General features: G+C 55.8%; 6 protein-coding genes across 6 annotated transcripts; 5 read left to right on the top strand and 1 right to left on the bottom strand.

Annotated features, from left to right (window-relative positions):
- Nucleotides 1-3,732: 3,732 nt before the first annotated feature.
- GLRG_03695 (uncharacterized protein) lies at nt 3,733-5,735 on the top strand (the record flags this gene model as incomplete). The annotated part of the gene is made up of 3 exons (XM_008094380.1): nt 3,733-4,003; nt 4,044-5,311; nt 5,385-5,735. 3 exons carry the CDS (start codon nt 3,733-3,735, stop codon nt 5,733-5,735), a joined length of 1,890 nt encoding a protein of 629 aa, XP_008092571.1.
- An 8,606-nt stretch (nt 5,736-14,341) lies between these two features.
- GLRG_03694 (PHD-finger domain-containing protein) lies at nt 14,342-16,810 on the top strand (the record flags this gene model as incomplete). Its single annotated transcript, XM_008094379.1, has 3 exons — nt 14,342-14,397; nt 14,486-16,552; nt 16,627-16,810. 3 exons carry the CDS (start codon nt 14,342-14,344, stop codon nt 16,808-16,810), a joined length of 2,307 nt encoding a protein of 768 aa, XP_008092570.1.
- Nucleotides 16,811-17,563: 753 nt separating this feature from the next.
- Nucleotides 17,564-18,951, top strand: GLRG_03693 (3-isopropylmalate dehydrogenase; the record flags this gene model as incomplete). The annotated part of the gene is made up of 5 exons (XM_008094378.1): nt 17,564-17,614; nt 17,691-17,711; nt 17,783-17,854; nt 17,938-18,658; nt 18,716-18,951. 5 exons carry the CDS (start codon nt 17,564-17,566, stop codon nt 18,949-18,951), a joined length of 1,101 nt encoding a protein of 366 aa, XP_008092569.1.
- Nucleotides 18,952-20,738: 1,787 nt separating this feature from the next.
- On the top strand, nt 20,739-21,714 carry GLRG_03692 (uncharacterized protein; the record flags this gene model as incomplete). The annotated part of the gene is made up of 3 exons (XM_008094377.1): nt 20,739-21,231; nt 21,309-21,523; nt 21,586-21,714. The coding sequence occupies 3 exons, from the start codon at nt 20,739-20,741 to the stop codon at nt 21,712-21,714; spliced, it is 837 nt and encodes a 278-aa protein (XP_008092568.1).
- A 177-nt stretch (nt 21,715-21,891) lies between these two features.
- GLRG_03691 (LysM domain-containing protein) lies at nt 21,892-24,221 on the bottom strand (the record flags this gene model as incomplete). Its single annotated transcript, XM_008094376.1, has 4 exons — nt 21,892-22,771; nt 22,864-22,989; nt 23,057-24,037; nt 24,109-24,221. 4 exons carry the CDS (start codon nt 24,219-24,221, stop codon nt 21,892-21,894), a joined length of 2,100 nt encoding a protein of 699 aa, XP_008092567.1.
- Nucleotides 24,222-25,246: 1,025 nt separating this feature from the next.
- GLRG_03690 (glycosyl hydrolase family 18) lies at nt 25,247-26,849 on the top strand (the record flags this gene model as incomplete). Its single annotated transcript, XM_008094375.1, has 5 exons — nt 25,247-25,441; nt 25,519-25,664; nt 25,739-26,097; nt 26,219-26,307; nt 26,409-26,849. The coding sequence occupies 5 exons, from the start codon at nt 25,247-25,249 to the stop codon at nt 26,847-26,849; spliced, it is 1,230 nt and encodes a 409-aa protein (XP_008092566.1).
- Nucleotides 26,850-27,061: the final 212 nt, after the last annotated feature.

Here is a 27,061-nt window from a genome sequence, read left to right as displayed (position 1 = left end):
TGACTCCTCTTTCCCTCTTAACCATGCCCAAACATTCGAACCCACTTGCCAACCCCGGGCTGGCTGGCTAGCCCGTTGGCACAAGGCGAAAGATTCCAATTATTTGCCGAATCGTATCAGGGCCCAGGTGGGCCGGCCTGGAAACAACTGGACCTGGAACTGGAACCGTAACTGGAACTTGAGCCATAGCTGCGACTGGGATCTCGTCTGACCTCTCGTCCACATGGTTCCGAGGCTGTCTCCCCTCGGCAACACTCCGCTGGTAGATATGTTCCTGCAGCCCCTCCCGGAACACAGCCAGCCAGCCAGACAGAATGGAACGAGATGGATGGTCCAACTGTCATCCACTCACATCGACCCTAGGCGCATCTTCTCCGATCTCGTGTGTGCTTTGCATGCTGCAGCGGTCAGCTTAAGCTCAGCTAGCTCGACGAGCTGCGATCTGAAATCAGCCTCTTTGTTTTGCAGCCGCCACCGCAGACTCATCGATCTATCTGAAGACTGGCATTTCTTGTTCGCTCGCATCAACCCAAAATCACATCATGGCTGCAACCGTGCTTGTTTATGCCTGTCGCGGCTTTGCTCGTCATTGGCACGACGGCCGAACGAACAAGAAAAAGAAGCCCGAGAGCGGATCTGCTGGAAAGGATAGGATGCCAGGTTCATCATGTGGGGAACCAGGGATTTGACAAAATAGTAGCAAGGCTACCCCTGTACCGCTCTCGCCGCCAAAACGAGAGCCCGACGTCAGGATCCTCTTGCTTCTCTTGCCAAACACTCTCTTTTCATGATCTTCGTACCCGAGCCTGATTGGCCCCAGGAAGGCCGCCGACAGAATCCCGAGTTCCCACACCCGGCTGCTACACAGACGTTGCCCGAGACCCCTCTCCATGGCCCCCATGTCCTTCCCCCCCCCTCCATTGGCCTGGGACAGGATCAAAAATGGGCCTAGCACCGCGGCGGATTTACCTTGCAGACGTGCCGTACGGACTCGGCCTACCCTACCAACTGACACTCCAGACAAGTCGCATCGTATCATTCCGATACTGGACTGAGGTTCGTCCGTGACCCCTGCTTCTTCCTTGGTTTCCGCTACGAAAAAGGTTGGAACCTGGCGCAAAACCCGTCCGCGGAAAGACACGATAAGAAGAAGGGCAGTGAGATTGAAAACCACGAACAACCAAGTAGAGCATCAGACCAGGCCCAGTTTAAGCTAGTTTCGGCTCTGCCTTTACTTCCAACTCATCCGCCGTATTGCTAGGCTGTGTGCAGCGCAGCAAAAGATGAAGTCCAACATGCCGGCCGAGCCACTAACCATGACCCGTTCCGATGCCTCGCCTGCAGTCTCCTGGCCCCTCTTCCTCTCCCTCTTTCTCTCTCTCTCTCACCGGCCTCTGGGGTCATGTTGCAACATGTGGGTGTATGGGATGAGACAAGCCACCTCCTCGTCAGCTATTTTCTTCTGTTTGCTAGGGTCCTCGCCAAATTTCAGTCCTGATGGCCTTGGCCGGAGACCACCGAAGGGGTCGAAGGGGTGCATCTCCTAGCTCATACGTCGTGTCCGGATATCTGAGATACCTACATGGCGATCCAGCGGGTGGTCCGTCGCCCAAGTTAGGTCCTATATTCGTCACGACGAGTATCTCTGCTACAAATCCACACCTGCACCGCCGTGAGTGCACAATATGGAGAGGACACGAGGAGGCGGAAATGGGGAGGGGGGTCTAAAGATCTAGAAGAGGGAGGGTGTTGTGTGAAAAGGTCATGTAGGTGTATCCGTATAACAAGATGGATGGGCTCTTTGGAAGGAAATAATCGCCATGGTAGGTACTGTATGGGCTACGGTAACCGCAGGTGAACGTCCATCCGGTAAGTCATTCCTCTTTTTGGTTTTTCCCTTTATTTTTTTCCATCCCATCACTTGCTTCTCTACGACTGGCTGGCTGTCCGTTCTGTTCATGGGCTCCTCCTTTCGCCTTTCTTTTTTACTCCATCTCAAGTATCTCTTTTGCTCCTCCACGCCCCCCCCCCCCCCCCCTCCTTCCCCCAAATTTGGCTCTCAGTCCCTCGGATTCTCCACACCACCGTCAGCTCTTTCCCTCCCAGTCCTTCCACTCTCCATCCGGGCCTCTCTCTGTCTCTTCCTCAACTAGATTTCGCCTCTCCACTTCCCAATCACGCATTTTTTCTTGCAGTACCGAGTTCGTGCCATATACATAGTTTATGAACACGCATTCACAACCTGGGTATAGCCCTGTTGGCTTGTTTGATCCTTGTCCTCGATTTCCAAAAGCAGGTGGGAGTTAGGCCGCTCCCTGGCTCATCGGCATCTCGCTCCCACACATCCACATCGACGAACAGATGTGACCTTGTCCACCACCAGAAATACATCCCTGCAATAGTCGCCCTTGCGTCTTTCTCTTCTTACTGAGCCAGGCCAAGCACCATTCTTGCACGCTTGCCTCTGCCGCCGCGCCCCCCAGGTTCACAGACAGGAAGAGGGTTGTACCAGGGAATCCGGCTTAGCCCCAACTGACGTTCCGAACCTGACCGTGCAGACCTATTGGTTTGTTCATGGATGATGCTTCTTTTTCCCACACTACTTCTTTTATACCTCCAGGATCCGTCTGCACCGCCCCTCGACCTGTCTTCTTCTTGCTCTCCTTTTGCGTCCCACTTACCAAGGTCTCATTGCTCTTGACTACCATTGCTAGTCACTCCTTTTTTCTTTGACTCGGAAAAAGAGAGGGAGAGAGAGCCTTGTAACCTATAATACTATTTTTTTTCTTTTTCCCGAGGGGGTGTTGCCTCTTCTCATCTATAATACCTACTCTCCGGGAGCTGGCTCTCTTCACCCTGCCAGGAACCCAGACGATCACCGCTTTCTCATCTTCGTCACCAAGTCATCAAACGAGGTTGCCCGTTACCGCAAACTCCTCACGCTCCTTTACCCTGCTGCCTCGAGTATCGTACGAATTTATACATTACTCCTACATAGCCCCGGCACACAATTGCCCGCCACCACTCACCTTCTACACCTCGCAGTCTATCCAAGGACGGGAACCCCGACCGCCTCTCGCTACCACCGTCACTAGCCTCATCGCGAGGACCCGCCTGTCCCTAACGCTCACTACCAAACGGCACGCCCTGCAATATAAGAGGGACGAAAAGAGATCCAGAAGCGTCAAGAAAGGAAAGGGGAGAGAGAAATCTACGCATTCCCCTGCTCCCAGCAAGCGGCAACCACGCACGCCTGTCCGCCCGCCCATTACTCGCCTGGCTCGGCGATTATTTGTCTCCCTCCGCCGAGGTTGGCCACTGCGCCAGACTCTTCCAAGTAAGTTCCTGGAAGTGCTTCCCAGTCGGCGTCCTGTAGGATCGCGCTCGTCGCTACGTGGGCACTGTGGGACCTCCACCCCCCCCCCCTCTGCGACTGCCGTTAGATGCAACTGCCACCCTTGGTGCCCCTCGTCCGAGGATCAATGCTAACAACCCACCGTCCCCGTTCAGCATCGACCCAATAATTGATTAACCGCACGCTCCCTTGTCCTCCTCCTGTCTAAGCACCATGGACTCTGCTCAGGCACAGCTGTAGGCACCCAATCCGTCCCTGCAGCCTCCGGCATACATGACTTACAAGTACGATTTAGTCGGCACCAAATACAGACACCTTCCTTCACTTTCAACCCCAACAACAAGTTCAGAAGAGACGTTCCGCCTCGCACAACGCCCATGATCAACATGAACGGTAACGACATGCCCATCAAACAAGAGGGCGTAGGAGCGCCCACTGGAGTCTGGACTACCCCGACGTCCCAGGGCATGCGGCCCCGTCCTGCTACTATCCACGAGGGCTTCTCTTACAGCTTGGGCGACGACTACGGCGCCCTCACCTCGTGGGACTCTTCGCCCCTTCCGATGCAGCAGACTCCAAGCGACGCCATGTCCCGCCCCGTCTCGGTTCACCAGCAAGACTTCTACCCCGTCACCACGATGGAGAATAGTGAGTCGACCTCGCCAGAGGTTACCTCGCATGCTAACAGTACTACCAGACTGGAACCACAAGCCCTGCGAGGAAACCTTTGAATTCCCCAACCTGGACACTGATATGATTGGCCAAGCGTACACTTCGGATGAGGCTATTCCCGTTCTTGACTTGAGATACCAGCAACAAGAAGGCGAGCCTTTCAACTTCGACTGTGGCCCCAACCCAAGGCGCATGTCGGGCTCATCCTTCACCATGTCGACATCCGGTGCTCTATCCGACATGCCATCCTACGAAGACTTCTCCGCTGCTCTGTCAGAGGCACCGTCATTCAGTTCAGATTACCCCCCGCCGTCTAACCGCAATTCGCTGATGTCGTCGACGCAACTATCGCCCGTGGCGTCTCCTCGAATGACCCCTCAAAGCCGATCTGAACTCGTCAGGACCCAGAGCCGTGGCCGCGCCTCTCCATCACCACGTCCGGGAATGCGATCTGCTCCGTACAGCGTTGAGCGTGGAACGACAAAGAGATGGTCGACAGGATCGTATGGAACCCAACAGAATCGGCGTCAAACACCGTTCGTGTTCCATCCCGGTCACGACGCCTTCGGTGCTCACCAGCGCATGTCTTCTAGACACTCGTCGCCCACTATCCAGCATCAGCAGGTCCCTCTCAACTTCACCAACCTCCAAGCAGCCCAGCAGCACCACCCGTTCATGATGGCTGCCCAGCCGCAGTACCAGAGGAACAGCATGAACAGCATGCTCTTGCCATCCCAGTTGCCGTCCAACGGCTTCCATCCCGATGCCCATCACTTCGAGGCCCCGCCGCCGCTACTGTCCCATGGCCTCTTCCGTATGCTTCAGAGCAATGCCGACCCCCATTCTCTTCACAGCCACTACACGGACCTGTCAGACCCGCCCGACCTCTACGCTTCGTTGCACGAGGAACAGATCCCGCCTCCACCTGAAGACATGAACCCGTCCGACCCGGATCTCGTCCCGCACGAGCAAGAACTGCGGTTCGAGGGCGACCTATACACCCCTAGATGGGTGAGGGGCCACGGCAACAAGCGTGAGGGATGGTGCGGAATTTGCAAGCCCGGCCGCTGGTTGGTGCTCAAGAACTCGGCATTCTGGTACGACAAGTCGTTCACCCACGGCATCAGCGCCGCCACCGGCAACCCGTTCCAGGAGCCCCAGGAGACTCGCAGAATGGACGGTAACCCGGACGTCTGGGAAGGGTTGTGCGGCAGCTGCAATGATTGGATTGCACTCGTTAGCAGCAAGAAGAAGGGCACCACGTGGTTCAGACACGCCTACAAGGTATGTAACGCGGCACCCGGCCGTGACAAAACCGCCATGCGTCACAGCAGCGACTAACTCGTCTCCTCTCTAGTGTCACACCCACCCTAAGATCAAGGACGCGCCAAAGCGTCGACGGGAGAGCAACCACAACCGCAACTTGGCGGCGTCTCAGATGGCCAAGCCAAAGGTTGAGCCGCAACAACAGTCGGCGACTTCCATGCCACAGCAGGCCCCAATCACACCCCAGATGACCCCGTCGGCGGTGGCCGGCACAAACACGCCGACGCCCGCTCAGATGCAACAGCAGCACCATCACCAACAACACCAACACCTTCAACAGGTGCCGCCGCCCATGCCACAGATCCATGCACAAATGGGAGCGAGCCACGGACAGTCGGGGAATGTCATCAATCCTTTGGAGGGCATGCCTGGCATGATTTGATGGCGAGCCCAGCCGTTGCTGCCACCCATCTTTGATCTCGAGATTATTTGGTTGCAAAACCGCACCCCCCCCCCCCCCCCCCCCCCGCCAAAAAAAAAAAAAACATTGCACACGACTGATACCACTTCTTTTTTGTTGTTGCCTTGTCTTTTATCTTTTATTTTTTTTACACAATTTGACCTCCGCCGCAGCGCGTGCTTGTGGTACAAACACGCCGATCCGAAACGTCATGAAAAACAATGACAATGAAGCCTTTCCCCTTGACCTTACCTTTTATAGACACGGGCATCACGAGAAAAACCTTGGAGAAGGGGAACGGAAGAGTTGTGGGAGAGGTACTCGAGGGTTGTTGGACTTATTTGTTTGCTAGGGGGATTGGGCATGGGTCTGACCGCTCAGCCATCCTCCCCCCCTAATCCAGAGAAGAGGAGGAAAGGAAAGAGATGGAGAAAAGAGAAGAACTGTGTCATGGACGATTTTCCAAAATATCTACTACCTTACCTACCGGCACGACCATCACGATTGAAGCCTCCTGCCCTTCTTCTACTTTTCTCTTTCCTTTTCCTTTTCTTTTCGTTCTCGTCAGCCGTTGTCTACGCTGAATTGACGCATGAGTAAAGCACGACTGTACGTCTTTCATGCCACGTTCAAGCGGAGGAATGGATTCGAGTTTTTGCTGTTACGCCCGCCCGACACACGAACAATCCAGAGTGCAGAGTTCAATACCGGCCAGCCATACCCAAAACGAATGCCACAGGAAGAGAAAGGGGCTAGTTCCCGGCCTGTTTCAAGGAAGGTCTTTTGGTATTATTTTTCTGGTTCTTGCTCGCTCCTTCTCGAATCGCAAGTTTTTGGTTATCCACTTACTCCTTTTTCTTCGTCGCGGACTCTGTCCAGGACAAACCTAATCGTAGATAGCTAAATAGGTGGTATGTACCTACGGCCCCAGAATCGTGGGCCGTCCAGTCTCCTTGTTTCGTTTTTTCCTGATTTGTTTTTCTGCTGTTCCGTTTTTTTGTTTCTTTTTGTTTGAGGAGGACATACCAATGATATCAAGGGGAGGAAAAGGTGGAAATACATGGGAGTTCCTTTCCTTTTTTATTTTTTATTTTTTACTCTCTCTATACCTTACTCACTCACGGGAACTTGGGGGAAAAAAGGGACGACGAGGCGAACCGACAACTGGGGAGGGAGGACGCGGATAAAAAAAAGGAACGGGAAGGATTCATCTTGTTTTGAAAGTCACTGGACGAGGAAGGACGACAATGCCATCATATGAATGGAAGGGAAAGGAAATGTTATCGTTGGACAAAAATCCTCTTGGTGAAATAGTGCTCAGTTAGAATTTCTTATTTTCCCCCCGTTTATCTCCATCACTCAATACCACGCGCAGAATGAGGAATCAAACAAACGGCCCATTTCAGAACTAGGCAGTTTTGGTGATCTTTCGCGAGATTTGGTCGTTTCCCTCCTCCTCCTCCTCCTCCTCCTCCTCCTCCTCCTCCTCCTCCTGCGCCAGATGACCGACGCGGCACTGAGAGGTCAGGGTCACTCAGGCTTGTGACACACGCGTCCCACAAAGAGGGAGGGCGGCAACGAAGCCGACAGGGCCGCCCGGCGAGGGGTTTCTGGTTCTGTTCCAAACCGAAACCCGCGCGACCTCGCTTTCTGTTGCATTCCCCCCATGACTCCTCGAAGCCCCCCCCCCCTTGGCCATTATCGCCGCCTTGTATAACCGTCTCATGAAACCTCGCCGTGAATGAACAACCCCCCCGGCCGCGAAGCTGTCGAAAGAAAAAACATGGAATGGTTCAAGAAAAGGGAGAGAGCGTGGGGGCCGGACGGCCCTTGCTACCTTCACCCCCTCCCGGTCCAGCAAACTTAGCGGGTTTAGAGTCACGGTTTCCTTCTACCAGCAACCGGGGTGAGGGGGGAGGGGGGAGGGGGGGGGAAGGAGGGAAGGGGGGTTAAGAGAACTGGGATACCGAGAGGGTTGGGAAGAAGACGTGGCATGCGTTGACTCGAGAGCCATGTATTCCAGGGTGGGGCCTGCCGTCCGGACTCATCCCTTTGCGGGACAGGAAACAGGAAGGTAGGCAGGCAGAAAGGAGAAAAGGGGAACCGCCTCGATGCCGATTAGGAGAGTAAGATCGGTGGAGGAGGTAGGTACGCCGAGCGAAGGGACCGGGGGGGCTTGGGCCTGGGCCTGGGCCGCGGGCACGGGAATTTGGGGTGCAGCGTGTCGTGGACTTGGCTTTGGTCGTCGTCGCCGCCGCCGTGGTGGTGTTCCACCACGCAGCCCTGCCCTGCGATCTGCGTTTCCGAAAGGGTATGGTCCAGGAACGACCAACTGCCGACTGGGGCTGATGCTGCTAGGTAGGCCACGAAGTTTGCCTGTTGGCTCTGCCTACTAGTCTCGTACCCCCACCTCCCTTCACAAGGTCAGATGGCTGCTCCCCACCGGCTGTCGGGGGTCGAAGAGCACGCTAGAGAACCAGGGCTTGCGGAGGAAGAACATCAGACCAGGAACCAGATAGGCCGGTGGATGGTGGGATGGATGGACCAGGAACCCGGAGTGACCGGTGGACGCTATCGGGAGAGACCACCGTTTCGTTCGCCTCGACTGCCCGCCCGCCGCCGACGGTGACCGAGGGCGGCGGGGGGAGGGGGGAGGTATGACTACGTGCCCGAGCATCATGTAGGTATCCAGTGTCTTGAGGGGGGTTTTACTGTTCCAGTGCTCTACTCGAGAGTGGAGGGGAGGGGCGGACTCAAGGGCGGGCCGGGTAGCATGTTGTGCGCGGTTCTTCGGTGGATCATCTTCTCGAACGCAGTACAAACGCGTGATCGACGGGGTCTCTCTATACACCGCTCCAGGAAACAAACGACGACGACGACGGACGGACGGCAAAGTGCCGGGCAGAATTGGGGTGACGGCGGCTAATGTTGGGACGAAGACTTTGGACGACTCAGGGGCCGCACCGGCTTGTCTGTCTGATGAGGGCCTGGTCGAGGGATCCCCAGGACGACTGACTGACTGAGTGACTGCTTGGTTGACTGGGGGCTGCAACAAGCTCTCGTTTCGATGGAGGACGGCAGTCCCGGGCGAGAGAACTGGGCGCCAGAGACTAGCCCTTCCATCACAACTCACGGAGAAGGCCCGTTTGGAGATCCCCTCCCCCCGTGGATTTCTTCCAGGAAACCACTCTGCAAAACTTTTCACACCCCCCTCCCCTGTGACGCCTCTCCGTCTTTCTTTGCTAAAGATAGATGGTTGTTTCGATCCGACAGGTATCCCGGAAGTAAGACGATCTATTTGGGCAAGAGAGGCCACCAACGGTTTTTGTCCGCGACGGTAGTGGGCGATGCCAGAGGAGGGGAGTCCCGGTTCTCTCCAATTTCCCAAATTCATGCGTCTCGACTGGAAGACGCCGCCATTATGTATCCGAGGGGTCGGCTCACAGGCTCTCCCTCCTCTACGTAGTACTGCACCATTCATATGGCGGCATCTGGCGGACCGAAAAGGCGATAGGCGGACGATCGTGTTTATTCTCGCCCTACGGAAGCAGTTAACCGCGGAACAGGATGACGCAAAAACCGGGTACGGCTGAGATGGTTCCCTGGCCGTGGTAGGTATTGCTGCGCGCCTTCTTTCGTCCGCCGTGCAGCTGATCCTCATCCACCCCCTCCCCCTCCCCCTCCCCCTCTCCCCACTGGTGATGTCCGTTCTGTGCGCTGGTGGTGCGAAGTCGTATCCCGGCTGTTCGTTAAGCCCTGTCGGTTGGACGCGGACGACGCGGACGGGATGATCCAGGAACAAAACAGGGGGGTAATCGCTCAGGTCGGGAACGGCTGGCGAGGGAGTCGGCGTCGATGCCACGCCCCGGCCGGCCACCCTGAACAGAAACTCGAAGGCACCTACCTGCCACTGTTTAGGTCTTGGATGGTGCTGCGGCGGTCTCGCGAAGAAGCGGGGTTTCGGGGGGCGGCAGGGACCCGACTGTTAGTGAAAGGGGCGCCTTCCATTAATAACTTCCAGCATGTCCAAAGTTAGCACAGTACCTGTATCGTCATATTGGGTGGGCAGACCTGGAGGTACTTCGTTGCTATACGGAGTACTCCGTACTGCGTAAAACAAGCCGGTGCAGGTTTATGGCCTACCCAGGTCTCATCACCCAATGAGCATTCAACTGCAACCACTTAAAAACCCCTTGCAGCTGCAGTGACGATGAGCCAATGACAGGCCGGCAACAGCTTTTGCTTACGCAGCTCCCCACCACACACATGGCAGCTGTCATGAAGTAGTGCCAGCCAATCGATTTGATTGATGTTTGCTTTCCTGGTTCCCTGGATGGAATTATTGATGGGACTTTGTCTTTCGAGCCGGGCTGCTGTCCTCAATTGCCTGAAGTGGCTCGAATGGCTCCGCATATGTAGCAAGGTGGCGGGGGGATGTTTGGCTGTCGGCATCCAGCCAGCATCACTTCATGCCGAACGCCGGAGATAATAGCCCGCAGCAATGATGATGATAATGGTGTTGATACACGATGGGGGACCAATGGACCGCCAATCGTAGCAGTGCCGAGCGAACCCAATCAATTGCGACCGACCACTAATGGTGTGTGTAGATACCAGACCGTCCGATGTCCTTCTTGCCCCGTTCAGCTAAACACCATTTCGTCTGATACCTGCATACTACGGCATGATTTGTACTCTTCCGCGGCGGCTTTTGTGCTTATACTATCCGGCTAGCGACACGAGAACTGGCCTGGAGACTGCCGAATTATTTGCTGAGGTGCGGCTCAGGCGCCTGCCAGTATGCTCTCGCCGTGAAAGTTCGTCCGATGGCGCTAACTACACGTCAGGCGCTTGTGACTCTGACATTCTCCGACAGCCAAACCAACAAGCATTGTTCCGTGCACCGCCTTTTAACAACAGTCAGGCATGTTGGCCTCTAGGGTTGCGCAACTTGACTTTGGGACATGGCCGTTGAGTGCAGTCCCGTTATCTATTATAACACACCACGACGAGTGTTGAGCATGAGGACTGGACTGGATCTTGGCGCTAGTTTGTTCTGTCAGGCCCCGTCCGCGCTCATAACTCTGGGATGAGTGGTGAGAAGTGTCAGGAGGCCCCAACCGCCTTACTAGAGAATGCTAATAACTTGTGAGATACCCGCTCCGCATCGGCATCCTGCAGAAATAGTCAAGGGGTGCAGTTGCCGAAAGGAGGTTGAAGCGCGAACAAAGGGTAAGAGGTCAGCTACGGTCAGCTGCGGGGCCAATTAGTAACCGGTGTTGATGCTCGAGCGGCCGGCAAAGTGTCTCACTCTGCCCCTTTGGTCGACCTGTTCGGCAGAGGCTTGAGTTCCCCTTGTCATTCTGCCGTCATGGGAAAGAAGACGATTGTTGGAAAAGAGGCTCCTCGTCTTACTAAAAAGGCAACCGCCTCGGCGCTCCATTGGTATCTGATAGAGGGCTTCATTGCCTACGTTGTCTCTCCAACCAATCCGTCCCGGGTTTGAGGATGCAAAGTTGCATCCGCAAGGTTTCATTGCGGTGGTAGGGGAGAAGCCCCTGGCCAGGCACAGCTGAAGCTTACTTGCAGCCAGCTCCGAAACAGTGGATACTCTTTCGAGTGATGACGGCCTTTGGCTTGATTCATCTTTGCCAGAGCGAAGACGTCAGCAAGGGCTCGTCCTTCGCAAGTGGCATCACCACGAGGAGCTCGTCGAGTGACACGATGGCGGGGGTTGATTCGGCAACCGAATAAAAACGAGTACCCTGATCCAGCACTCGCCGCTCCTACCTGTCCAGTGGGCTTGACGCAAACACAGGCGCTTTACGATGCGATCAGGTGCAGCGCGTTGCGAGAGAGCACGACGGACGGGGCTAGTACCGGTAGCGCAGCGCGCCGTGTTGACTCACACACGCCGCTTGCATGCGTCGGAGGTCTTGGTGACCAGTCCGGCAAGGGAGTCGTCTTGGGGACGGGACGATTCTGGGGGGTTGCCGGGTCGGTCGTCCCTTGAGGCCGTGGAATGACGCCATGAGTGTGGTTGTGAGGCAGTGTATCCGTACGGATCGGATGGATAACTGATTGTTGAGCGGGGACGATTATCCAAATGGCTAGGTAGTCACTTCATCCTACAACTAACTGCTGCTGACGACGGCTATCGCTCCTAGTGCAGCCTGTCATTAGCTGCCCAGACAGACATTCCTGGCTGGCTGTAAACCAAATTCCGTACTGTACATTCGTTCGCAGGTCGGCGCAGGATTACAGCCGAGTTGTGGATGGATGGCGCTCTGCAGGTCGTCCCTGCCTGCCTCTCCCTGTCTGCGGGAAGTCTCTCTCTCCCTGCCTGCCTACTTACCTCTAGGTGGGTAGGAGGTAGGTAGGAGGAGGTAGGCAGGTAGGTATATGTGTATATCTGTACGGGGAGTGTATCTGGCTTCCCCACTCGCCTTGTAGTGCAGTTGCGGAAGATATGGCTGCCTCTGGCTTGGCCAAGTACCTTGCATGACTCTGCAGACGATCCATCCCTTCCCATCACATTTGGGCATTTCGCTTGCTCGGCAGCCGAGCCGTTGCAACCAGCAACCGGCTCAGCAAACTGATGTTCGGCCTAGGATGAAACATAACTAGGCACAGCGGTTCCGAGACGCCGCCTTCGATGGATACTGTAAGGCGAAGCCAGTGATGGACCGACCGCATGTCACCGAGTCTCTCCGGCCAGAACAATTCCCATGTGGTTGGGCAGATGCTGATTTGCATGTCTTGGCCGCAGGCTCCCCCAAAAAACAAGCCCATTCCACTCAGGAACATCCTTGGAGCAAGCCCTTTCTTCAGCCCCTAGAGTTCATCGCATTTCCCTGCTATCGGCCGTCTCCCTACCGCAGCAACAGCAGCAGTAACAGTTGGTACTTGTGAGCTACCCGGGTCGAAGCATCATGCCCTTGGCTAGGCCCGTCTCTCTGCTGCGGATTGCGCCATTAGTCGGTTGCCCTTGCTTTGGGTGCGTTGATTGGCAGACGCCAGTTTGCAATTCCATGTTGGCTGGCTGAAAGCCTATTGCCATGTACTGGTATTCGTACATCCCACTCATTATCCGATCGTTGCGAACCTTGAAACCCCGAGTATGCGCCGCTGTTTCCTCCAGGAGGACCTTGACGTGCCATCACTGCACCATAGCGTCATCATCTGTGCGAGAGTCGGCTGTGATTCCGGCACCCCTCAGGCGGAAACATCTCGCTGTCAGCGCCAGTGCGCTCATGATGATTCGGCCATTAGAGGTTCCCAGCGTGGCTTCCCACTACTCGCTGCCTGCCTGAGCCACACCTATGGTCCTGTACAGTCGGTTTCCACTCAAACTGCATCGATGGGGGGGGTCTAGAAGCAGCCAACGCCGTTAAGGGGCGTCATGTCATGGCGAGTGCTGTCATGTGCAGACGCAGGTGGCTTCCATGTCGAAGAAAGAGAGAAACAACGGACGGGAGGGCGAACGAGGTCAAGAAGCAAACGTCTCTTGGTTTAATTGACCGAACCTTCAACGAGATGAGCAACCGTCGTTCCCCGGGAAGCTCCTAGCAGAGCCTGTAGCTTATCACGGATAGTGGGCAGTCTAGTCACACCAGGTGCGCTGTGCTCCGCTGGACAGTGCTCCTGTCACGTCGTCCTCCGCCAATAGAACGCATTAGCCACCAAGATAGGTACCACCGGGTTGCCTTAACTCGAGGTACCTCACCCTCATGTACCCGTGCACACATATCAAAAAAATTTACCAAGCATCAACACGTCTCCAACGAGGGGAAGGGGGAAACCCCATCTCTGCCTAGCTGTGCCTCTCTACGTACCGTTGTGCGCCGTCCTGAGGTTACCTACGCCTCTTCACAGCGAGGTACGGTTACTGTCAACTGCTACTCTACATACCTGCTCCTGCAACTGCCTGCAGCTCTCTGTAGTTGCTATTGCTACCTTCCTTCTCTCATTCTTCTTCTTCTCACGGTCAATCATTGGCCCTTGGACGTTCCTTTCCTCCTCTCCCCCCCCTCCTTCCTCTCGTGCTGCGGCAACCTCCGATTCTGCGCTGTGCATGCCTAGTATTACGGCCAAGGCTGTTGCTCTGCTCTCTCGCGACTCTGACGACTAGATATCCTTCTGCTTCTGTATCCTCTTTTCCACTGGTACGCTTACGCTCGCTGTCTCTCCTGACCTCACGGACCTCCCTGCCTGCAAACCGCAAACCGCCCCCTCGACTCCCAGCCACCCTGCCTCGGATCAAGGACTTGGAAACGCTTCTGTTCACACAAGTCCTTTCTTCGTCCCTCGCTTTATTTCCCTGTTGATGACTCTACCGTCTTCGACCTCACTGTAATGATCAATGAATGAAATACGACCCTGGGCAGCCCCACATATCTACATTCACGAGCCGATCCATCAACTTCACGCCGCCCTGCCTCTGCTCGCCTCCAACCCGATTGCGACCCTTGGGCGTTTTCTGGCCTTGCTCGGAACCGCTCAGCATCTTCGAAACGCGACAATTCCGCTTGGTGACGGTGGTTCACGTTATGTCGAGTTAGGGTTGTGTGAACTACAGTAGAACTGCTATGAGTGGGGATCAGTTGGCGTCCAGGCAAGATTTCAACCAGCCTACCCCGTTCACGTTGGTCTTCTGCCTCCCAACAGGCCGCAAGATCAACAGGCCGGCTTTCCTGCCAGAACCTCCTTGGCTAACCTAAACTCGTTTGTAGCTTTGGAAACCCAAACGCTCAATCGCCCACACCTAAACAGACTCCCACCTCCGCCACGTTCCCGAGTCCCGTCTTCGAGACCCCCAAACAGCGACAAGGCCACTTTGACGACGCTGGCGGTTGGACGCCTCGCTTTGCAGAGGAATACTCCGTCTTCAATACAACCCCCGGCAATCTTCGAGCTTCTCCGGGCTCCTTCCCCGACTTTTCCACCACTACGTATCCGCCTTCGGCCACCCTGAAGAGGCCCTTGTCCGCCGAGAGCCTTGCTGCACAGATAGCAACACATGCCAACCATTTCTCGCCCAATCCCAACCTACCCTTGCCGCCAGTTGCTGCCGCTCAACGACTGCCTTCCTCTCCCAAACCCCCGAACGAAGAACCCGAGCTTCCTGGCCTAAAGGGCGGGCCGCCGAACCCAGAGACCGTATCGCAGGGCGTGGTGTCAGAAAAGTCCAAAGGCAGGGAGAGCGTCGCGGACCTGAACGGGCAGACGGCCACTCCTCCTCCATCTTCCCACAAAGGCGGCCGGAAACTGGTTTCAAAGCTCCAGGCCGACAATATGCAAAATGATCACGGCTACGGCCAGCCAGATTTTTCCGGGACCCCACAACACCCCAACATGGCAGCGGCCTTTGTGAACGCCACCGATATGTTCGGGTTCCCCTTGACCGGTCCGGCAAATGGCTCTGCGAGCTTCTGGGATCCGAGTCCAGACATGTCAGGAATGGATATCGACTTTTCTTTTGGCCCCAATGTATTCCACACCTCGGGTCACCGCCACATGCCGTCGTTCGACGCTTCGCAAATGTTCCAGGAGGCAAGTGCTCTGCCACCTCCAAGTAGTCAGGAGAGCTCTCAGCCTACCAAGCGGACTCGGCCTTTGGCTCCCAAGCCTGCCATGCATGCTATTCACTCCGCCTCAGCAGACATGTCGATGTCATCGACCTCGTTCTCGACATCGGTGGACGACCCCTTTGGCCTCGGGAGCCCGGGCGGAGTTGATCCGGGCCTGCTGTTTGGCCGACCGTCGTCTTCTAGCATGAACACCGCCATTCCCATGACGCAAGGCTCAGCCCAGTTCGCCTTGGCTGCTGTTGCGGAATCCCAATCCAGAGCACCAATGCACACCGACATTCGGCGTTCCTTCAGTACGAAGGAGCTGGGTACTGGTAGACCAACCGGCAATACATCCATAAACTCGCCCGCCAAGTCACACAGCCGCTCAAACGGCCTGCAGCGCAGTGTCAGCGAGAACCGAGGGCGCCGCGGATTGGCAAAGGCAGCTTTGCCCAAACTCGCCCCAGCCATACAACCAAGACCGCAGGCCACCAACGGGCCAGCATTTGGCCCGGGCCGGCCACCGAGCCGTCCCTCCGGCAGGACATCGCCTCTCAAACACCACCATTCTCGTCCTTCCGGCCTGACCTCGATACCCGAGGCAACCCCCCCGCGCACGCGGACCGCTGTCAAGTTCACTATCGATTCGAAAGGCAGAGCAAGGGCAGAGGCCACAATGGTGTTGGACGACCCAATGGCCAGTAACACGCAGAGAAGACCGATAACCCGGGAGATGCCACGGAGGGAGAAGAGCTGGGAATCGGACGACGACGACTCTTCAACAGACGACGAGCCAATCATCATCCCCAGCCGGAATACCTCTTTTGCACTACCCGACCCTCGAAGACCATCTTCCGCTTCTGTGTTCCACTCATCTAGAAGAAGTGTCAGCGAACACAGCTCGAGCAGCCTCGGTGCGTCAGTCTCGCAACATGACGCCGAGAGTGAAGCGGAGACCATCATGCACGAGCCGCAAGGAAAGGGTGGCGACGCAGCAAGCGAACTACGGAAGCTGGTCGAGAACAGGCAGAGGCGAGGGCCGCAGGCCCCGTCCAGCCAAGCGTCACAGCTGTTTGCGCCCGGGAGTTTTCAAGATAGCCATGGGGGGCTGGTGTCGCCGACAGCATTCACCGAAGTCAGCCTTCCGTCTCCAACAAAGGCGACCTATAACGTTCGGTGCGTTTGTCGGAACGGAGCAAATAAACAAGGAGAGTACATGGTTCAATGGTATGTTGCCCGATCCCTTTCCAGCCAGCCTACACAGGATGTCTTCACTTTGACCGGGACTGACAGTCGGACAGCGAATCTTGCGAAATGTGGCTTCATGGTTTGTGCATCAACATCTCCAGGCGGACGATCCCAACTGTATATATCTGTGCTTTCTGTTCGAACACGCCCAACATGCGGGGTGGTCGGCTGCGCGGCAATGGCCCGGCGCTGGGTCCATCAGGGGCAAGCCCTCTGGCTCGCAAATCATTCCGGTAATCCATGGATGCGGTCGAGCTGAATGATAATGACCAGATGCGATAAAGCCGATGATGGTACTCAGGGGAAAAAAGAACAAAAAGTCTAGAAAGAGGACGGGGCGATTCGCCATCAAATCATCTTGGATATTGATGAGTACATATGATACCCAAGTATAAACTTGCGGCTTAATGATAAATAACCAATGAGATGATGCTGAGACTTCGCTCCGAGGCGCTCTGAGGTAAAGTGACGATGCACAGGTCGCCGTCAAATGGGGAAGACAAACTGTGATGAGATCAGTGTTCAGTAGATGTGTTCTACCCGAGGACGGAAAACGAATCCGGTAATACCACGGGCAGGTCGTTGACTTGTGTCGTTCTGCCCAAATCCACCCTACGTACATGGGAATGGTCGTCGTCGGATGAGGTGGACGGAAGAAGACGAATTTGTGGAAACCGGAACGAACCGGGCACCGCTAGAAGCCGAACTAAGCCCCGAAGCTTTGCGGGGTGTTTGGGGCTGCGGGGCAAGAGCTGAGCTCGCAGCTCCCTGAGCCTCCGACTTCGGAAGGCGGGGTTGAGGCCGGGCCTGCACTTTTTAAATCTTGTGTGGGATGCGGGGCCGCAGCTCATCTGTTTAGGTTACCGGTGCAAGTCGTTCGCTGTTCACACTTTCTCTCCTCGACAACCTTCCTTCTCCCATTGCGCAGATACCCCTTTCTTCTTTAGAAGCCTCCCTACGAACGCCCATTCCCTCCCAATCATATTCAATATGGCGACGCACAACATTGTCGTGTTTGCTGGCGACCACTGTGGTCCCGAGGTGAGCCTAACAGGAGCTTCGCTCGGCAGACGCGAGGAGATGAGGGGGCAAGAAAGCTAATCAAACCCTATTCCAGGTCGTCGCGGAGGCTGTCAAGGTAGGCCGATGGACTCAATCGTCAGCAGAAAGGCATGCACCATGAGACTGATTAATTCTCGTCTTTCATAGGTGCTCAAGACAATTGAGGCCAATAGCCCTTCGGCCGGCAAGTTCAACTTGCAGGATCACCTCCTCGGCGGTGTAAGTCCCAAGCAATCCACCCGACCGCGCCCAGCAGATGACCCAATTGAGGAGCACACACTGACGACAACACGCCCGAATAGGCCTCTATCGACGCCACCGGATCCCCTCTCACTGACGAGGCCCTCGCCGCCGCCAACGGAGCCGATGCCGTTCTTCTCGGCGCGATCGGCGGCCCGAAATGGGGTACCGGCGCCGTCCGCCCGGAGCAGGGGCTTCTCAAGCTTCGCAAGGAAATGGGCACCTACGGTAACCTGCGCCCCTGCAGTTTCGCCTCCGAGGCCCTCGTCGACTTTTCTCCCCTCAAGGCCGAGGTCTGCCGCGGCACCGACATGGTCATCGTCCGGGAGTTGACAGGCGGCATCTATTTTGGCGAGCGCAAGGAGGACACGGGCGACGGCAAGGCGTGGGACAGCGAGCCGTACTCGCGCGAGGAGGTTGAGCGGATCGGCCGCCTGGCGGGCTTTCTTGCCATTGCCCGCGGCGAGAAGACGGTGTGGAGCTTGGACAAGGCCAACGTGCTGGCGACGAGTAGACTGTGGCGCAAGGTCATTACGGAGCTGTTCGAGCGGGAGTTCCCCCAGCTCAAGATCGAGCACCAGCTCATCGACTCCGCCGCCATGCTGCTCGTCAAGAGCCCCCGCGCGCTGAACGGTGTCGTTGTTACGAGCAACCTTTTTGGTGACATCATCTCCGACGAGGCGAGTGTCATCCCCGGCAGCATCGGTCTGCTGCCCAGTGCCAGCCTGAGCGGCATTCCCGACGGCAAGGGCAAGTGCAACGGTATCTACGAGCCTATCCACGGTACGTCGGCCCTCAATTCTACCATTGTCTCGTTCCGAATGTGCTAACGACGTGCAGGCTCTGCCCCCGACATCTCCGGCAAGGGCATCGTCAACCCCATTGGTACGGTCCTCTCTGTCGCCATGATGCTGCGCTACTCTCTCAACCTGCCTAAGGAGGCCAAGGCCGTCGAGGATGCCGTCAAGGCCGTCATCGACAACGGTATAAGGACAAAGGACCTCGGTGGCACCGCCGGCACCCAGGAGGTCGGCGATGCCATCGTCACGGAGCTGAACAAGATCCTCAAGGCATAGGGGATTCAACGTCGTCATCTAAGAATTAATCGGCGAGGGCGGGTTTGAAGTCAAAATGTAAAGATGATGAAAAAAAGAAGCACCCAAGGCCTGTCTGGAGCGTGGAGTTTTGTATAGCTTGCTGGACATGGCCCGGTTTTATTGAGGTAAAGATGAGAGACTCGGTTACATTACTGTCACGAGGATCCTTCACGTGTTTTCGATGGTTATGGCCTTGTTCTTTGGCCGTGGGCTCCTGCGAACGCCTCACTTAGGCTGTCGCCCTCCCAACACTTTCCAAGCTCCGGATGTTGCTCTAGGTCTCGTTTGGCTTGATCTTCTTGCCATCCTGAGAACTTGAGCTCCTCCAAATTTAGGACTGGATAATAAAATACACAACAGGCATGTAGGGGAAGAAGATGTAGATGCTCGTTTACCGCAAAACTGGCAAACTCGCCAGAGTTGTAGTTCGCCTGCATAAAGTCGCGTTTAAGTGTGTCCTAAGACGGTCTTTTGCTCAACTGTTGGCTACGGCTGGGGTCCCATATTGGTATTGAGGGGTGTTCTTGATGATGCCTAAGAATTCGACGCGAGTCCTGTGTAGCTTGTCCTCGGCGCAGGCTAGAAGGTGCCCATTGTAGAAAACAAGGTTAGTCTACGGCTTATGGACAATTCTACTATGCATGTATCCAGTCTCCCCAAGCAGAATTTCCGAAGCGTCGTATCTATATCTAGGATCGATCGCGATAGCCTCGTCTTCTTGTTATCAATTGTCAGGCGCTCCACGCTGGGAAAAGTCAATAGTATCTTTTTCCCCCTCTTTTAATAGGTGGTACACCATGTCCGGGGTTGGCTCCCGGTTCTTGTAGTAATATACAACTGCCACATTTAGTATTCCCTTTTCTCCTTCTTTTTTTATGGTTTTACTTTCAATTGATTGAGAGACGGGTGGATCGGATCATCAAATCTCAGAAGACGACATTATCCATGCTCCGTTGTCTTCACAAGGCCATACACAGACAGTTCTCGGGGATCTCCGTTATCATCGCATAGTCGCTGTTAAGTGGCCTATGAGCTTTCATCGCCTGCCATGGGTTTCATCACCAGGCAGAAACCTTTTACCGATCTTGAGCTGAAATGAGAGAATAAGCCGGGATTCATGTTTCTCCTTGCTCGGTAAACCCATGTCATGTCAAACCAGGACAACTGAGGGTCATAAGCCTTGTGAAATGGTATCGACTTTTGTGGCATTGACCAAATGAAAAACTGGCAGCGATCAATGTCACGGCGACGAGAAGAGTTTGGCAACCGGCGTTTGATGGCCACATGGCCGCCGCTTCTAAACATTCTGCAAAACTTACTGATACGTATCACACAGGCAGATGTATAGAAAATACGACAAATGTTTCCCGATGCCGCCGGTGCTAGTTCTCTGCCACCGAGACGCGGATACTCGTCGAGATTTGTCGCCCAATCTAGATCTCTCAGAGGCAAAAAAACACCCCTGCGCATGTATCCAGGGGGGAGATTTGCAGCAGGCAGCAAGCTGTTTGTGCTTGGCAACCATTGACCCCGCCCCCTCCTCATCCCGGGAATAACAAGCTAACCATACATCTACACCGCTTGAGAAAAGTCGATAAGGTACATAACAAGCATTCATTCCCTCCTTGTCTTCACACGTGTTTTGCGACCTGTGAAATGCTTTGAGCCGAGCATCATCAACTATTAATCTGTGTTTCTCTTTAACTGCCCTTCCTCTCGCACGTATATCCCCTGATACCCATCCGTCCCCCCCTACACACACAGCCATGTTCCGTCGCAAGAAGAAGCCTGCTAGGGAGCCGCCCGAGGTTTTTGGCTACGACCGCGATGCGCTCGTCGAGCTTGTGAAGCGCCACTACCAGCTGCTTGTCGACATGGGCCATCTGCACCCGGAGGCCGTTCAGGGACCACCAGAGCCAGCGGGATGGTCCAATGCGGAGCTCAACGTCGACGCGCTGCAGACGCTGGGCCGGTCGGAGACGGTTATAGACCTTTTGCGGCACCTCCCATATCCGCGGGCTGGCCCTCCCGGCAGCGACGCCGCAGACGACGATGCCATGGTCTACTACGAGACGATGGTCCGGTCGTACCTCAGGAACAAATGGCAGCCTGAACAGGACGAGGATCCAAACTGGCACCAGCTGCCGTTCGCCATGCTCGGTCTGGGGCCGTTCGACAAGCCGGTGCCGCCGCACATCATCTCATTGACACACGAGGAGGCAGAGGTTGGTGTGATTTGGGTGATTGATACGGAGCGAGGTTAGACCTCCCCATCTCTTTTCTCTAATTCATTGACAGAACGTGCTGACGGAGGATTTGCTTTACCTTACCTACAGGATGCGTCTACCCCCAAGGAGATGACTACTATCTATACGACGACGCACCGCCTGAGGCGGAAGAGGACAAGCCGTGGCTTGGCGCAAAGGCCCTCTCATTCAAGACGTTCTTCGACAAGATGCATGATGAAATCTCATCCCTAAAGCTGGTCCCAGCACCCGCGGCGGGGAATTTCGGGGCCGCCATCTGTGCCCCAAAGGACGCGGAAGCCAAGGTGAGTCTGATGATGCACCCACGCCCCAGTCGATCCACCGGAAAGTGTCTAACAGGTAACAGGCAATCAAGAGTTTGTACCGCGAGTACGGCTGGCCGAGCGCATTCAGAAAGGAGGAGTTTCTCCGGGCTGCCGTGCCAGCGCGCGCAGCCATTATGAATGACCAGTACGATTGGTCAGACGAGGATTGACGGGCGAGTTTCTCCTTGCTATAGCATCGCAGTACACGGTTTCGATTCGGTCTCTGATTGTGATAATCACCAATTCTATAGCACACCAGAATTTGAGACAAATGACATGGATATATATGTACATGAACACCTGATCCACCACAGTGGACGCGGTCTTTACGTCGTCCCGTCACCAGCTCAACTTGTCGCGATACAATAGTAATAGTCCGGCCAGATCTGCGTGCCGCAGTTCTCTCCCGCGGGCCCAAGGACGGGGTTCAAGGCGAACAGGACCGACAGGTCGATGCCGTTGTCACTTGCGAGCTGCCAGCACGACGCGCCGTCTCCGGCCTGCGCGAATCGGCTGCAGTTGGCCGGGATCCCGGCCTGCGTGTTGGTGGGCTTGGCCGGGGCCGTCGTCGTCGCCGGGGGTGCCACTGTGGTAGTGGGTGTCACGGCGGCGGATGAGACGCCGACGCAGTAGTAGTACGTCGGCCAGATCATGCTGCCGCAGTTCTCGCCGTCGGCGCCCAGGACGGGGTTCCACTTGTAGAAGAGGGCGAGGTCGACGCCCGCGTCCGTGGCGAGCTGCCAGCACCCGGCACCATCGCCCGCCTGCGTCCACTTGTTGCAGGTGGGGTCGGTGCCCTCGTGCTGCGGCGTCGGCTTAGGCACCGACGAGGCCGTCGCCGAGGCGGTCGTGGCGGGGCCGCTCTGCGTAGACGTCGGGGTGGTGGTGCCGTCCTCGGCCGTGCCGACGCAGTAGTAGTAGTCGAGCCAGATTTGGGTGCCGCAGTGCTCACCGTTGGCACCGAGGGCCGGGTTCAGCTCCCACAGCCGCGTCTGGGTGATTTTGGCGTCGTTGCCGATCTTCCAGCACGAGGCAGCTGTGTTGTCCGCCTTGACGAACCGGTTGCAGTTGGCCGGGATGCCCTCTTGCTTGCGGTCGTCCGGGACGGTGGAGGGGTCCGTGACGATGGGGAGGGTCTCGGTACTTCCCGGACCACCGCGGACTGGTCCGTTCGAGTTCTCGGGGATATCTGCATCGGGGGGCTTGACCCAGGTGCCGCCAGGTCGTCTGAGAGAAACGGACGTTAGGTTTTCAGGTTTGAGATGGGCAAGGAAATGATGGCCAAGGCAATGGCGTTGAAACATGATGTATTCACTTACGAGATGCAGATGTACTGGCTCTCGGCCAGGAAGTCGCAAGCACCCATGAGGTTGGGGTTCCAAGTCATGAGCTGTGCCACGCTTACTGGATCTGTGTCGTTGGAGATGGCTTTCGAAATAGTCTCGCTGTCGAAGTATTAGCAGCCTTTCAAACGACTTGATTTCTCAGCGACAACGTGTGTATGACACGTACCAAGTGTCCCCGGCATTGACGCGGAGCAGCTGACAGGCCTCCGGTACGCAGACAAAGTCGTACGAGTAACAATCGTCTGCGCCGGTTGCGTACATGAGCTGGCCCGTCGCGACGCCATACTCCTCGCCGAGCTCGTTGCACGCCTCGATACCGTCCAGGCTTGCGTACCGGACATCGACAGCACGTGCGGTGCAGTTGGTGGGCACGACGGGCTCGGCGGGCTCCGGCTCCGGCTCGGCTTCATCGGGGTCCTCTTCGCCGTCGGGAATCTCCTCGTCGATGCCGGGATCATCGGGGTCTTCTTCCGGGTCCCAGGGAAGACCGTCATCTCCAACGATGGGTGCCCCGGTGGACGGGGTACCTGTCGGCTCCGGCGCCGTTTCGTTGAGCTCTTGCAGCTCCGATGCGTAGGGATACAGCGGGACGGCGCGCGTCGCCAGGGGGCCGACGCTCGTCTGACAGACAGACTGGATGTCCTGGAACTCGCTGACGAGGTAGTCAGAGTGGTCAGTGTCCGGGAGGAACTCCGAGGTCACCCTGCGGTACATCATGTTGAGGAAACACTCGGAGCACAAGAGGTCGTCGTCATAGAGGGTGGAGATGCGGCTGTTCTCAGCAGACACGTTGGCCGGGTTGATGCACCACGGGTCGGCGGGGTTTGCGGCGCAGTCGACCTGCACGACGTCCGAGCCGGTCCAGTTGTAGGACGCGGGGAGACACCACTGGCTGCCTGTGTCGCGCAAGCAGGCCATCTCCAGGCCTTCGACGAACCGGAGACTTAGAGTCTCGGCCGGCACGGCGCGGTCGCCGACGACGAGCCAGTCCTCGGAGCAGGCGGAGGCGACGGTCTCCGTCCATGTCCGGGCGTCGGCTTGACAGTCCGGGACGCAAAGGGTGCTGACGTCTTGCTCAGTCCAGTAGACGTCGTCGACCTTGACAGTCCACCTGAAGAGGTCATCATCACACGGCAACGTAGTGTTCCTAGTCATTGGAGACGAATCAGATGTCTGGGGCACTCGGGATGTAAGTAGAAGACGTGTGAGAGGACTTACAGCGCCTTGACGCAGTTCTCACTGACGCCGAGCATCTCGGCCATGGGCTGAGTAGGAATGAGTGGATATAGTTGGAAACCCAACTTGCCCAAGGCAAACGGCAAAAGTGCCATCACGGCAAGTGTAGACTTTGCAGACACCATCGTCACAAACAAAAGAGTGCAGTTTGCGAGTGATGAAGCGTGAGCAGGTAGGCTGTTGCAAGGACCGGATGAATAGGTTGTCCAAGTCCTAATAAGAGCCCTCTTCGAGTTCCCAAAACTCCACCGGGTCTGGATGCACCGGGAATAACAACCCCTTTGCGTTAAACTCCATATTCGCAACTGTCCTTCGACTCGGACGACACAGGCAGCATCTTTTCACACTTCCCTGCCAAGAGCCTAGTACCTGACACTAAGGTAGGCAGCAATATTACCACGCCGAAAGTGGGTGATTTCAAAAGTCCTGCAGGTTCTGGATCATGGGGTTCGATGCAATAGTAAGGGGTAAATCTGCATCCTGATGGTAGGTAAAATCTTGTTTAATCAGGCACCCGTCGCGGTACTTCTCGGTCCAATTCCACGATGTCTAGACCACATAGTCGCTGCCAAGGACTAATGGGCTCATTTGGTAGGTGGCGAGTTCAGGGTTCTGCATCCTACGCGTGCCCTGCATACGAAAACAGGTTCTGCAAGCCGGTAGCCTATGCGGCCCGAAAGGCTATCTCAAGGGCGAGAATAAGCTTATCACATGGCTCAGAGTAAGCACTAGTTGCTACAGGTTGCATTTGAGCTCGTAGGATTTGAGTCAGTTGATAACCCCTTTGGGGCATCTAGCCCGAACCCCCAGCGGACGCGAGCTTTCCGCAAAAAGATTCCGTCTCCGACCCCTCGAGACGCAGGAACTAATTCTCGTGCCGAAAGGCGGTGCGCGATACCCCTGCATTCCGGGTGGCGCCGCTGTCCCGCTCTCCTTATTGAAGGATCTTGAACGATTGCGAGGCAAGTGAGTTCGGTATCTCGATTCAGAACGAGTTTCTTAAATGACCATGGCTGCCCACACGATGAACGAGGTCTGCAGAGTCTTGCTCACAGTCGTTCTTTAACCCCCCCCCCTTACACTCTTTTTCTGGCTATTCTGCCACTTGGTCTGTCTAGCCATGCGTCTTCCTCAGACTTCTTGGACCACTTTGGTCCTGTCCATTCTTTTACACCAAGCCATTGCAGAATCTTACTTTGCTCTCAACTCTGCCTATGGTCTGTTGCAAAACACTGTTGCCGCCGACGACCTCGAGCTTCCAGTCGGAACTTGCAATGCAAACACGCCATGTGTAAACGGCGCTTGCTGCAGTGGTGTATGTTACCATACTTCCTCATTCTGACATTATACAGTGTTGGCAATTCCTTCATCTAACGTTGATTTGCCGTCTAGAACGGCAGCGGTCTCTGCGGTTACTCCCCCTCGGAATGTGGCGCCGCAAACTGCACCTCCAACTGTGATGCCAAAGCCGAGTGTGGCCAGTACGGCAAGCCTGGTAAACAGACGTGTCCTCTTGGTGTTTGCTGCTCAAAGTTTGGGTAAGTCCACCGATTCCACCGCCTCGGCTGAGAGACCCCCCCACACCCGGAGCTAGCTGACATTGTCCCGCCAGTTTCTGTGGCTCAACCTCTGACTTCTGTGACGCCGGATGCCAGGAGGGATTCGGTGGCTGTGGCGACGTCAAGCGGCCCTCCTGCAGCAAGGACGGCGGCAGCATCAACAAGCGGACCATCGGTTACTATGAATCATGGGCCAACACACGAGCCTGCAGCGCCGTTTCGCCCGAGGACCTCAACTTGGATGGCCTTACTCACATCAACTTTGCTTTTGTCTTCTTCGATCCGTCATCGTTTCAGATCGTTCCCATGGACAAGAACGCTGGCACCCTCCTCAACCGTTTCACCAAGCTGAAGGAAAAGAAGGCTGGCCTACAGACTTGGGTCAGTGTTGGTGGTTGGTCTTTTAACGACCGTAAGCGCCCCGTCATACAATCTAACCTGTGCAATGTCTCGGGGTTTCGGATCCCTATCTGATTCATTGCCTTGCATTGATCAGTTTATATTCAGGTGACTAACTCTCTATGCACTCGCAGCCGGCCCATACCAAAAGGCCTTCAGCACCATGGCCTCGAGTGCGGGAAACAGAAAGATGTTTATTGATGGTCTGATCAAGTTCATGGAGGTGAGAACGCCATTAACCTAGGTCACGAACGAGAGCTAACGTGTGGGACAACCAGAGCTATGGATTCGATGGAATGGACCTCGACTGGGAGTATCCAACAGCTAGTAGGTTTCATCACCCTTAAATTCCTACAATCGTCTGACAAGGACCCAGGTGATCGCGGTGGAACCGCAGACGACACTGCCAACTTTGTGCTGCTGTGCAAAGACATCAAGGCTGCGTTCGGGAGTCGTTTTGGCTACTCCATCACTCTGCCTGCATCGTACTGGTACCTCCAGAACTTTGATCTCGCTGGCATGCAGCCATATGTCGACTGGTTCAACATCATGTCGTACGACATCCACGGCGTGTGGGATGCTGCTTCAAAGTTCGTCGGACCTATTGTCGCAGCACACACCAACCTCACTGAGATCGACATGGGTTTGGATCTCCTCTGGCGTGCGGGCCTCAAGCCCGAGAAGGTTGTCCTCGGTCAAGGATGTAAGCAGCCAGCCAGATGTTTATTCTGTTCTCTCGCCTCATCGGTACAATGGCTGACCTAGGAACAGACTATGGCCGCTCGTTCACCCTGAAGGATCCGAGTTGCAACAAGCCGAACGGTGTCTGCCAGTTCACGGGTGGCGCGAAAGAGGGCCCGTGTTCCAAGGCTTCCGGCATCTTGACTCTCCAAGAGATCTTTGACATCATCGAGGAAAAAGACCTCAAACCCCAATCCGATGATAAGGCCGGAGTCAAGTGTGAGTTTATTGCGGCG

The sequence above is a fragment of the Colletotrichum graminicola genome (genome assembly GCF_000149035.1).
Source record: "Colletotrichum graminicola M1.001 genomic scaffold supercont1.11, whole genome shotgun sequence".
NCBI lineage: Eukaryota > Fungi > Ascomycota > Sordariomycetes > Glomerellales > Glomerellaceae > Colletotrichum > Colletotrichum graminicola.
This window is presented reverse-complemented; position numbering and strand designations above follow the sequence as displayed.